The sequence below is a fragment of the Aethalodelphis obliquidens genome, unplaced genomic scaffold (genome assembly GCF_003676395.1).
Source record: "Aethalodelphis obliquidens isolate GAN/ISIS:26980383/991018 unplaced genomic scaffold, ASM367639v1 scaffold111, whole genome shotgun sequence".
Taxonomy (NCBI): domain Eukaryota; kingdom Metazoa; phylum Chordata; class Mammalia; order Artiodactyla; family Delphinidae; genus Aethalodelphis; species Aethalodelphis obliquidens.
The window spans coordinates 1,427,810-1,441,553 of NW_020838055.1; the positions used below are offsets into that span (position 1 = coordinate 1,427,810).

The 13,744-nt window shown below is 42.9% G+C and overlaps 1 protein-coding gene across 1 annotated transcript; it reads left to right on the forward strand.

Annotated features, from left to right (window-relative positions):
- Nucleotides 1-260: 260 nt before the first annotated feature.
- FAM240A (family with sequence similarity 240 member A) lies at nt 261-4,731 on the forward strand (the record flags this gene model as incomplete). The annotated part of the gene is made up of 2 exons (XM_027096931.1): nt 261-418; nt 4,582-4,731. Coding segments are annotated over 2 exons (261 nt in total), but the record flags the coding sequence as incomplete, so codon positions are not given.
- Nucleotides 4,732-13,744: the final 9,013 nt, after the last annotated feature.

Here is a 13,744-nt window from a genome sequence, read left to right on the forward strand (position 1 = left end):
GTCCCACACTACTTGCTGATAAAAAGCCAAGGGGCCGCTCATCTGTAAGGAGGAAGGAAGGACAGAGCTATTTGCTGGGTGCCTGAGACACGCCAGGCTCCAGCAGGGAGCTTCTGCCTTCACATCCCTGGATCCTGTCAACAAACCAGTGTACCTCCCCGTGAGGTCCTGTGCTTGACCTGGGTCTCCCTCAGGTAAATAGCAGGGTCTGTACCTTCCAGAGTCCAAGAGAGCGTGTTCTACGGGGGTTCGGCTGATATTTTCTTTTTCAGGGGATGAACAATCAGTACGTCCGCCGGGAGGTCTTCTGCCGGAACACCTGTGACGAGCTCAAACGCTTCTGGGAAAGAGAAATTGGCAAACAGACTTACTACCGAGAATCAGAAGAGCATCGCCTGGGAAGAAGTGCACTGGCAAAGTATGTGGCTTGTCTATTTTTTATTATTGATAATTAATTTTTAAAAATAGACTTTAATTTTTAGGGCAGTTTTAGGCTCACAGCAAAACTGAGCAGCAAGTAGAGAGCTTTCATATACCCCCTCCCCCACCATACACAGCCTCCCCTACCAGCAACATGCCCCACCAGAGAGGTGCATCTGTTACAATCCATGAACCCACATGGACACATCATACCCACACTTGTCTGTTTTTGTTTGTTTGTTTGTTTGTTTTGGGGGTTTTTTTTTTGCGTTGTGCGGGCCTCTCACTGTCGTGGCCTCTCCCATTGCGGAGCACACGCTCCAGACGCGCAGGCTCAGAGGCCATGGCTCCCGGGCCTAGCCGCTCCGCGGCATGTGGGATCTTCCTGGACCGGGGCACGAACCTGTGTCCCCTGCATCGGCAGGCGGACTCTCAACCACTGTGCCACCAGGGGAGCCCCACACTTGTCTGTTTTTTAAAAGCAAAATTGATTTCCCCAGAGGAATGCTAGATGGGCATCCTAGAGGACATAATTATTTTGATTTTCCATGCATATGGTCCTGTCACCATCTATGGTTATGGGCAGTAATTTTAAAAATTCTTTAGGACTTCCCTGGTGACTCCATGTTTCCACTGCAGGGGATTCAGGTTCAATCCCTGGTAGGGGAACTGAGATCCCACATGCCACGCACCGGCAAAAAATAAATAAATAAAAATAATAAATTCTTCTAAGCTAACAAATGTACACTCTAGTTCTTATCTGTATAAACAGAAAAATCTCTCCTCTCTGTCACCATTTCTAGTGTGTGAGGGTTACACTAAATTTGGGGAGCAGATCAGCAGATGTATCCATGAAGGGCAATCAAGCAAAGGAGACAATGACCAATTAATTCTCAGTGCTCGTTTGGGTCAAGACACAGGATGTCCTGCGTGGTTCTAGGAGGAGGGCCAATGGGCTCTCAGCCCTCTGGTGTGCATCCCTGTTCTAGCCAAGCAAGTCGAGTGGAGAGCAGTAACTCACATGAGCAGACCAGGGTTGCTGTCTCTGGAAACAGTGGCACCTCACCACACTCACACATACTGCCTCTCGATGACTGCAGGGGGTCACCCACAGAACACAGGGAAAGACAGGTCGGGCTGTCTACCCCCTCATAGGGAACAGCTCAGCCACTGTCTGTTCACTAAGACCACAGCTAGTGTGTAGCCAGTTGCTGGTGGGACAGGTGTGTGCTGGCCCAACGGCAGGGCCCGTGACTCCATACTGTCAGTCCATGGTTGCTAGGCTGAGAACATGCATGAACTCACAAGAGTTATATTCACTGTTACCTTCCAAAACCCCATCCTGAGCCCTAGAGGTAAACCCAGCCTCTTCTACATGCAGAGACCTGCTCAGCCATATTCCTGGCCACAGGCAAGAAAAAGCAGACTGTCCTACCTGCTGAGGCGTTGTGTTAGGGCATCTTGTCCAGGGATTCTCAGAGAAGCTGAGTCAGGTGGCCAGTCATCTGGGGAGTCCCTGCCATCTTCCTCCCCCGAGGCCAGGCCACTCAGCATGCTGCACACCAGAGGCCACACTGAGGCCTGTGCCACGTGTGTGTCCCCCAGGGCAGTACACAGAAGGCCTCAGGTGGCGTGAAACTGACCTGCGGAAGATGCAAAAACCTTGTCTCTAAGCAAGGAGTAAGCCAAGGGGTGAATAAAATAAGCTCTGAAACAAACTGTGGTTTATTAAAACATTAAAATATATGTGTGCAGGATCTCTCCATGCACATAAAAAAGACTGCAGGAAAGACACTTTTGGTTGGTGGGGTCGCAAAGCTCTAACTTCTTATTTATCGTTCTCCTGCCTCTTCTAATCTGAACCTGGGCAGTCTGGCTCCAGAGACTCTCTGCTCCTCACCACTACTCCATGTTGTCCCTTCATAAATTGTAGAAGACAGTTCTGGTTCATTATGTTGCTCTGAAGCTTGAATAAGAAAATGTACCTAGAGACTTCCCTGATGGTCCACTGGTTAAGACTTTGCCTTCCAATGCAGGGGGTGCAGGTTTGATCCCTGGTCCGGGAGCTAAGATCCCACATGCCTTGTGGCCAAAAAACCAAAACATAAAACAAAAGCAATATTGTAACAAATTCAATAAAGACTTTAAAAATGGTCCACATCAGGGCTTCCCTGGTGGTGCAGTGGTTGAGAGTCTGCCTGCTGATGCAGGGGACGCGGGTTCGTGGCCCAGTCCAGGAAGATCCCACATGCCACAGAGCGGCTAGGCCCGTGAGCCATGGCCACTGAGCCTGTGCGTCCGGAGCCTGTGCTCTGCAATGGGAGGGGCCACAGCAGTGAGAGGCCTGCGTACCGAGAAAAAAAAAAAAAGGTCCACATCAAAAAAATCTTTAAAAAAAAATGTGCCTAAAGCACCCAGCATGGGGCAGGGCCCAAGGTCAGGGCTCACAAATGTCAGGTCCCCTGCCTCCTCCACACTCCCACTTAATCCAGGATTGAATATAGCAGCACCAAGATGCCAAAGGAAGAGCCCTCCGGAGGAGTAGCAAGTCTCCCTGTGCCTCAGTTTCCTCCTTGTTATTTTTATCATAGAGAAACAAACACTGACAGAAGAGGGATGTTGGGGAGTTACTGCCTTTAATTAGTGGGGAGCAGTAGGTTGATAGTGTTGTTCAACTATATCCTTACTGATTTCTTGTCTGTTTTACTGATGCTTGAAATATGGGTACTGAAGATTTGCAGATCTATTTCTCTTTACAGATCTATCACATTTTGTTCCATGTATTTTGAAACTCTGTATTAGGTACATAAATGTTTAGGATTATTATATACTCTTGATGAATTAAACCGTTTATTACAAAACAACCCTCTTTCTCTTTGGTAATATTCTTTGCTATGAACTCTACCTTGTCTGTTGTTAATATAACCACTCCAGCCTTCGTTGATTAGGGTTAAGATGGGATATTTTTCCATCTTTTTACTTTTAACCTATTTATGTCTTCATATTTAAAATGAGTTTCTTATAGGCAACATATATTTGGATATTTTTTAATGCAATCTGTCAACCTTTGCATTTCAATTGGATTACTTATGTCATTAACATTAATTGGTATGATTGGGTTTAAATCTACCATCTTGTTATTTGTCACCTTTTTCTCTCAACATTTATTTATTCCCTTTCTTTTTCTGCCTACTTTTGAATTAAATATTTTTAATGATTCCATTTAATCTCCTCTTTTGGCTTTTTAACTATATCTCTGTGTGTTATTTTAGTGGTTGCTTTAACATTTACATATACATCTTTAACTTATCACTGTCTACCTTCAAGTGATACATTATTTCCTGTAGAGGGTAAGAACCTTACAATCATATAGTCCCATCTCTCCGCTCCTGGTCTTTGTGTTATTATACAGAGTACAATTTGACTTCCACATATGTTATAAACGCCATATTACATCATTAACAGTTTTGCTTTGAACTGATTATCTTTTTTTTTTTTTTTTGGCTGTGCCGTGTGGCTTGAGGGATCCTAGTTCACTGACCAGGGATAGAACTCGTGCCCCCTGCAGTGGGAGCGCAGAGTCCCAACCACTGGACCGCCAGGGAATTCCCATGAACCACTGACTATCTTTTAAAGAGATTTAAATAGTAAGAAAAAAAAAAATCATTAATACGCACACACACAGATGTCCTTCCAGGTGCTCTTCGTTCCACTGTGCAGATTTCCATGTGGTGTCATTTTTCCATCTGCTTGAAGGACTTCCTTTAACATGTCATATGTGACAGTCTGCTGGTAGTGAATTCTTCCAGTTTTTGCATATCTGAAAACAACTTTATCTCACCTCTGTTTTTGAAAGATAGCTTTGCTGGGTAAATAATTCTAGATTGAAGTTTTTTCCCCCCTCCTGTACTTTAAAGATATTGCACTTTCAAGGGAAATTTCAGAGAATTAAGACTAGAATAGTGCTCAAACAGAAGTGAGAGTTCAAATATGTATATATTTAAATTTGCAAGTCTTCTGCATACCTTTTAAAACCTGAACACAGGCATGCACACACATGCATACACAGACACCTTCAGAATAAAAAGGAAGGAAGCTTCCCTGAACCAAAAGCCATGGAGATGAATACTCCATTTGTGTATATTTTGTTTCTATTTTCAGGCTCAGAGAAGAATGGAAGCAGAAACTGGAAACAAAGCTGAGACTACGGAACAATTCAGATGAGACAGAAAAGCGGGCCAATGTTGGCCAAGAGCTTCACTGACACAAGAGGATACAAAGCACTGAGGTCACTCTGCCAGGACAAGCCAGTGCAAATCCCTGAGTCCCTTTGCTACACCATACAGATCCCATACTATTGTTTCCCCCACCTGTAAATCCTGTGGGGATTTACCTGTGAATCCTTCCCCACTGCTGAGTGGGAATTATTAGCCAAGGCAGTTCTCTCTGCATGGGGACCAGAATATTATCCCCAATGTGTCTAAAGATGAGATTATCTAACAGCAAAGCTCCATGCAGCATACTTTATTTCCATATAATTATCTTCTAATTTTGAAATCCCAATATTTGAAATTCTAAGCACATGAGGGGGGATGATTTTCACGGTCATACTTTAATCATCACACATTAGTTTTGCTCCACATTTCTCCTAGGAAACAGCACCATGTAATCCTTTCTCTTGTTTTCTTTTTATAAGAAGAGAAATGCACCTATCTGCAGAAATAAAAATATTGTAAATAGTCCTTAAAATAAGGTTTACAAATTAACTGATCTAATATTATTTTTCTTCACATGAATTTAATAGGCTTATTCAAAAACATGTTTACGTAGAACCATTCAATAAGATCGGGATAATTTTAATAAAACTTGGTTGCCATGCCATCACTGGTACACATGCTCTTCATTTTGTTGCTTTCTTTTAAATCTCCACATGCTGGCACTGGTTGGCTCTCTGTCAGCTCAGCTAAAGTATATCTGGCCACCCCAACAAAGTGCTTGTCACATAGATTCTGGACTTTGAAATATCATTGTCACTGCCCAGCCATCTCTCAGGTCCCCATACAAGGTTGCTGCTTCTAAAAGTGCAAACTGTACCTAGGCCTGGTGCAACCTTTCCCAACCAGGGCAAAGGAGCAGAGAGATACATGCTGTAAAGTACTTGATGGTTGTAGGCAGTGCCTGCAAAGCCTTACATATTTAAGGGGCAGTGTTACCAGGAGACACAGAGAGCAAGGCAGAGGCAATTCTGAACAGAGCAAGTGTGGTGTTCCAGTCCTCTAAATGCCCTGATGTGCCCTAAAGTGCTTCCATCCACATCCCCAGGGAGCCCAGATGGGAGCCACCAGGAGGCAAGAAGAGTTGGGGGAGCATTTCCTCAGATTCCACACTCATATGATCCAGGAAACAGGGCTTGGAGCCCTGCTTCCTGCTATGGTCTCTCATTCAACCTGGGATTCAATTCAACTAATAAACCATGAATCCCAGCTGGGTTCTTTTGAGATTGATGAAAGAGGAATTTTTGTTGGGTATAAGAGGGAAATAGGAATTAAGTAGAAGGAGAAGAAAAGACAGAGCTTTCAGGCTGAGAGGCTCTCAGAAGAAAAGGCCTCCCATCATGAACCACAAAACGCTGCTGCTGGAATCTAAATGCAGTCAAGTGAGGCAGATAATGCATGTGAAGATTCGTTGTGCATTAATTCATCCACTGCATACCTGGCACTGTGCTGTACGACCAAATACAGCAGAGTAAACCAGAAGTGATGACTCTGGAGGCTACAGTCTAGGGAAGATGGCAGAAAAGCCAAGGCAATAAGTGTGAGGGACTAAATAGCACTGGGAGCCACAGCAGGCAAAGGTGTCCACCTGATGTGGGACCCATTCTGGTCTAGGGAGGGCTTCTTAAGAACAGGGTAGTTAAACCCAAGTAAGCATGATCCAGTGAAGGCAAGATTCAGGGCTCAGGTCCTGGGTGCCTTGAGGGAATACATTTAGCTAAGCTAGAATGGGAGTAAGAAGAAGGCGTAGCAAGAGCTGAATCTGCAGAAATCAGCATTCAGGGCCTTGCTGCATGAGAGTATGAGCTTTTCCCAAGGGCACAGGAAGCCACTGAAGGGTGTTGGCCAGGGGAGGGCCACAGTGGCCATGGTTCAGGAGGATTACTTTGCACAGAAAGATGCAAGGACAAAGGTGGGAAGGCCAGCCAGGAGGTTCTGCAGATGCCTCCCAAGAGGTAAGAAGGCCTACACTAAGTCCTCAGTGCCCTGGCAGCAGGGACTGGGGGGAAAGAGACAGGGAGAGAAGCATGAGTGCCTTTTCTCACAGTACTAGAGGCTTGAGGTCAAAGATCAAAGCGGCAGCATGGTCGGTTTCTGGTGAGAGCTCTTTCCTGTCTTGTAGATGGCTGCTTCTCACTGTGTCCTCACATGGTATGAGGAGAGAGAAAGAGAGAAAGGGAGAGAGGGAGAGGGGGAGAGAGGGACAGAGAGAACAAGCTCTCTGGTGTCTCTTCTTATAAGGACACTAATCCCATCACAAGGGCCCCACCTGCATGACCTTATCTAAACCTAATTACCCCCCAAAGGCCTCATTTCCAAATACCATCACATGAAGGATTAGGGCTTCAGCATATAAATTTGGGGCAGGGTAAGGTTTGAGGGGCAGGGAGGACACAATTCAGTCCATAGCAGAATGGGATGCTTTCAAACTATGTATCAAGTCCTGGACACATCCCATTTATAAAATTGACCAGGCTCAAACAGCAAAAACTTTGAGAGCTGAACTATGGTGTGGAATACCATAGGTTTCAAATTGGCCTCTGGGTAGCACACAAGCAACAGACCACAAAAGCAAAGGCTTTGAAAAGTAATTGACATTTAAAGTGTAGCCCACAAAAGTGGGCCAGGACATGTGTTCTTAACATAAATAGATTGACTGCCTATTAAAATAGATACATAAAAAGGAGAGTCTCCTAGCCTTGTACTCAAAATGTCCAGGATATAGTCCAAAATGACTCATACCAAGAGCCAAGAAAATCTCAACTCAAATGAGAAAGGATACTCAACAGACACTTAGTACTGAGATGACACAGGGGTTGAAATTATATGACAAGGATTTTAAAGCAGTTATATAAATGCTTCAACAAGCAACTACAAGCACTCTTTAAGCAAATGGAAAAAGTAAAAATATCAGCAAAGAAACAAAAGATATAAAGAAGAACTGAATGGAACTTTCAGAAATGAATGCTACAATAACCAAAATAAACAAACAACAAAAATAACACTGGATGAGCTCAACAGCAAAATGGAAAATACAGAAAAAAGGATCAGTGAAGTTTCAGATAGTTAATAAAATTATCTAATTTGAACGAGAAAGAGAAAATAGTTTTCTTTAAAAAAAAAAAAAAGAAAGAAACAGAGTGTCAGGATCTGTGGGACAATAACAGAAGATCTGAAATTTGTGTCACTGGAGTCCCAAAAGAAGAGGATGCCCATTTTCACGACTTCTATTCAACATAGTACTGAAGGTCTAGCCAGAGCAATTAGGCAAGAAAAAGAAAATAAAAGGTTTATCTCTGTTCACAGATGACATGATCTTATATACAGATAACCCTAAAGATTACATACACATACAAAAGAAACTGTTAGAACTAATAATAAATGAAATCAGAAAAGTTGCAGGATACAAAATAAACACACAAAACAAAATGTATTATTGCATTTCTAATACACCAATAATGAAATATCTGAAAAAGATTATGAAAAAAATTCCACTTGTAATAGCATCAAAAAGAATAAAATACTTAGGAATTAACCAAAGAGGCAAAAGACTTGTACACTGAAAGCTACAAAACACTGCTGAAGGAAATTAAAGATGCAAATAAATGGAAAGACATCCCATGTTTACAGATTGGAAAATTTAATATTGTTAAGATGTCAATACCACCCAAAGCAATCTACAGATTCAATGCAATCCAATCAAAATCCCAATGGTGATTTTTACAGAAATAGAAAAACTTGCCCTAAAATTCACATGGAATCTCAAGGAACTCCAAATAACCAAAACAATCTTGGAAAAGAAGAAGACAGTTGGAGGTCTCATACTTGCTGACTTCAAAACTTTCTACAAAGCTAAAATAATCAAAACAATGTGGTGCTGGACACATAGGCCAATGGAATAGAATAGAGAGCCAAGAAATAAACTCTTGCATATGTGGTCAGATGATTTTCAACAAGGGTGGGAAGACCATTCAATAGGGAAAGGACAGTCTTTTTAGCAAATAGTGCTGGGAAAAGTGGATACCCACATGGAAAAGAACGAAGTTGGACACATACCTTATACCATTTACAAAAATAAACTCAAAATGGATCAAAGACCTAAACATAAGGGCTAAAACTATAAAAATCTTAGAGGAAAACAGGGGGAAACTTTATGACATTGAATTTGACAATGATTTCTTGGATTTGACTTGGATATGATAACAAATAAAAATAGATAAATTGGACTACATCAAAATTAAAAACTTCTCTACATCACAGGACACAATCGACAGAGTGAAAAGGCAACCCATGGAATGGGAGAAATCATTTACAAATCATATACCTGATAAGGGATTCATATCCAGAACATATAAAGAACTCCTAGAACTCAACAACAAAAAATAAACAACTTAATTAAAAAATGGATAATGCATTTGAGTAGACATATTTACGTAGAAATTCAATATAAACCTCCAAAGAAAATATGCTAGTGGCCAATAAGCACATGAAAATGTGCTCAACGTCATTAATCATTACGGAAATGCAAATCAAAATAACAATGAGATACCACCTCACACCCATAAGATGGCTACTATCAAAAAATACAGAAAATAAGAAGTGTTGGTGAGGATGTGGAGATGTTGAAAGCCTGTGCACTATTAGTGGGAATGTAAAATGGTGCAATTGTTGTGGAAAAAATATATCAGTTCCTCAGAAAATTAAACATAGAATTATCATATGATCCAGCAATTCCACTTCTGTGTATACACCCAAAAAACTGAAAGCAGGATCTTGAAGTGATGTTTGTACACTTATGCTCATAGCAGCATTATTCACAATAGCCAAAAGGTAGAAGCAACCCAAGTATCCATCAATGAATGAATGGATAAGCAAAATGTGGTATATCCATACAATGGAACATTATGCAGCCTTAAAAAGGAAGGGATGTCTGACACATGCTACAATATGGATAAATCTTGAGGACATTAGGCTAAGTGGAATAAGCCAGTCATGAAGGAACAAATACTGTATGATCCCACCAGGCCTACATGGAATGGGGAAGGATCAGTTTCTCAAATAAAAAGTGAAGAGTGTACTGAGTAGAAAATAATTAGTCCCCATAGATCCAAGGGGACCATGACCAAATGGCAAACACCCACAGGACCTCAACAGACCTCCTGTTGGAACCCAGTCACGCTTCCACCCTTAACTGTTCTGAGCAGTGTCTGCCCAGAGCTAAACTCAAAGAAGTTTCTTTCTGGCTATTCCTCTCCAGATCTGTGGTCCCCACAACAGCCACGCTTGTACCACAAAATCCTGTCCTGACTCGGGTTCAGAAGAGAGAACGGCACAGATCCAGCGGACATTTCCCCAGGGTGGGGTGGGGCCAAGGAAGAATCCATTTCCTTCCAAGCATCTGAACTAATACCATGGAGATCTGAGAGCTCCAGGGGCCACCACTGCCCTCAGACTGGAAAGCCTAACTGCTAGGAAATGAGAGGGAAGTAGACACCTGGTGAAAAACATAGGGGTGACAAAAGCACCCTCCATGGTTCTTGGCAGTCTTCCACTCCCAATTCTGGTCCTTCTCAGGGTCTGGCCGCTTTCCCAACTTGGGCTCCCCGAGGTACTGCTGCATCTGAATAATAAATTCCCTTACTGGGGCTTCCTTCGGGGTCCAGTGGTTGGGAATCTGCCTGCCAATGCAGGGGACAGGGGTTCTAGCCCTGGTCCGGGAAGATCCCACATGCCACGGAGCAACTAAGCCAGTGCGCCACAACTACTGACCCTGCGCTCTAGAGACCACAAGCCACAACTACTGAAGCCCGCGCACCTAGAGCCCGTGCTCCGCAACAAGAGAAGCCACAGCAATGAGAAGCCTGGGCACTGCAACAAAGAGTAGCCCCGCTCGCCCCAACTAGAGAAAGCCAGCGTGTAGCAATGAAGACCCAACGCAGCCAAAAATAAATAAATAAATAAGGGAATTTATTTATTTATTTTTAAATAATTTATTTAAAAGTTTATTTACTTAAAAATTTTTAATAAATTTATTTATTTAAAAAATTTTAAATACATTTATTTTTAAAAATTTTAAATAGATTTATTTATTTATTTTTGGCTGCTTTGGGTCTTCATTGCTACACGTGAGCTTTCTCTAGTTGCAGAGAGCGGAGGCTACTCTGCTGCAGTGCACGGGCTTCTTCTTGTGATGGCTTCTCTTGTTGCTGAGCATGGGCTCTAGGCACATGGGCTTTAGTAGTTGTGGTGTACAGGCTCAGTAGTTGTGCTGCATGGGCTTAATTGCTCCGTGGCATGTGGGATCGTCCCGGAGCAGGGCTCAAACCCGTGTCCCCTGCACTGGCAGGCGGATTCCCAACCACTGCACCACCAGGGATAAATTCCCTCTTTTAAGCTGCCTGCACATTTCTCTTATTCACAAAGGTTACAAATAATATGGATTAAAAGGAGATTTCAGAGTCTGCATCAGGGAATGGGGCTGTTCTTTAGAGACAGGGCCTCCCACATCACCTGTAAAGTCTGCTGGGACCTGAGGCCCCAGATGTGAGCAATGTTCTAGAATGCCAAGTTACACCTCTAGGGGAAAGCATCAGTCTGAGAAGTTAGGTACTGGGTTACTTACTGGGAGGAGAGCACCCAGAATCCACTCAACTCAAGGACTAAATTCTGCAAAAAAACCCGCTCCCAGTTCTATCTCAAGGGCAGCCTCATAACCTGGGGTCTCCAGAGCAGTCCCGATTGCAAATGTGCTGCCAATATCTGATCCCGTGTCACCATTTTTGGTGAAGAAATGTGGTCATCATAAGTATACTCCAACAGGAGTCCAAGAATTTTTCAAAGACATCTCTCTTAGATTCTCCTTGCTCAGCAAGTTAAGTACTATGCACTCACTGGATAAAGGATTTAGTGATCAGGAAGCTACTGGATGGGGGAGCACATATTCCACAGGGAGCAGGGAGCTGGTGCTGTTTGTTTTGAAGCCAGAAAGCCCCTACTGTGTTGGGCTAACTTTCCATATAACATATTAACTATACAGAAAGAGAATTCTACTGTGCATAATTCTAGCTAGGTAACCTTAGTCAAGTTATTTAAGATGTGAGCTTCAGTTTCCTCATCTTTATAATACAGTTAATAATTACCTTCCTCATAAGTAAAATACAGTGCCTGACACATAGTAAGTTATGGTAGGCAAACAGATGGTGCAAATGGTGGTGCAAAACAACTGAATAGATTGCTAAGCTTCTAAGAATGATAATTTCTAGAATTACAAATGGACTTCAAGTGAGTGCACTTAAAGGCTGTTCTTACATTTAAAATTTCAAAATCAAAGCATTCCTTCTTCTAAGATTTTTCCAGAAGGCTTCTCCACACCCACCCCCATCTTCCACCACCCCCCAATCTCATTATCTCCATAAATGTTGCCCCATTGATCCTGTTACTCAGATTAAAACCTAGTCACCCCATCTCCTCTCTTTCTCTTAAACCTTCCATCTAAGCCACTCACAAATCCTGCCAGTTCTACCTTCAAAATTCACAAGGTTTAGAATCAGACCACTACACCCTAGTTCAAGGGTCACAGTAATTTTAACACAATTAAAATTTATCATCTTTATACTGCTTAATTTATAAGCGAAGGTCAGAGTCTCCCACCCTCCCCAAGGTCACCTCCTCCAGGCAGTTGCTGCCCCCTTTCCATGAACGATGGCTCACGCAGGGTGGATACAAGGGAGCTGGGTTGATGGGCTGTAGGTCACTCAGAAAGCTTGGTGGAAGTGGTACTTTTTAAATGGAGTGTGAAACACAGAAGGAATTCTATTCCCAGGTCACTGCTCAGATATTCTGGAGCACTACCTACTCAGGACACTTTTTAGATACTGTAAAAGTGGTTATCTTAGGACCCTCTGTTCTGATGTCTATCTGGTCTTCTAAATGGGGGATAGAGACTTGGCAGAAATCTTGGCTGATTCCATGTTGGTCTCCACCCAGCAGAAAGAATGACGAATTCATGGTCAAGGAGGTGATGAGTGGGAAGAAGAGGTTTTGGACTTGGAGGTCCCATTTCCATAGGGAGAGGTTTTATGGGTGTGCTGGCAGGTGAAACAGTCTGTGAATGTCTCACCTCTGAGTATTAAAAAGGGATGTCTCTCCTTGGAAATACCCAAATGTTGCTGACTGGGTGGGGCTCTATCCTATTCCCAGGCTGAATATGCCCTGAAGAAATTTTTATTGATTGGTGTGTTTTAGTTTAGTGTTTTTGTAAAGCACATCAGCGTAAGCAGAATGAAATTCCTCTTTTAGGATTGATCATAAAATCAGCTTGTCATGTTCGCCTATATGGATGTAACTCATTATTTTTAAAGCTCCAATGGAATTCTCTTCTAGGAAAAACATGTGTTTTTGGAACCTTGTTTAGTCCTTGAAAATAACAGATGTATGACATAGGATTCGTTTGTTCAAGGTCAAAAAAGAGCCTTAGGGGATGAATCAGGCCTTGAAACTCAGCTCTCAATCCATTCTTCCCCAGTGGCTTGGTGTCCTCTCAAGAGATCTGAATAGTCCTAGTTGTTGTTCCTTGGAAATGAGCAGACCCTGCTTGCTCTTTAATCTATGGAAAGGTCACCAGGATAATGCATCCACTAGGCTGGAGACCAGCTTTGGGAGAACTTGAGAAAGGCAACGGGAGAAGACCATGAAAGGAAGGTTCCAGCTACACAGTATGGCTACGGGGAAAGGGTAAGATAAGTTAGGGCCAGAAAGACCCAGGACCCACCTCAGGGGGCTCAGAGGCTGAATATGAAGGCAGAAACCTTGGCATCTGGTACAGCCCTAGGATCTGGAACAACACTCATAATATGTTATGAGACACGAAACTTATCTGTTGGATGAATTGAACGGAGGGTTTGCACAAGCACACTGCTCTATGAGAAACTCCTCAACAATACCCCATTCACAGCAGGGCAGAGGAGACTGAACAGTTGTCACCCCAGGCTTATTTCCTCCCCCTTTTAGCAGAGAACTAGCTCAGCTTGTCTGAATTAGTCCACATAAAA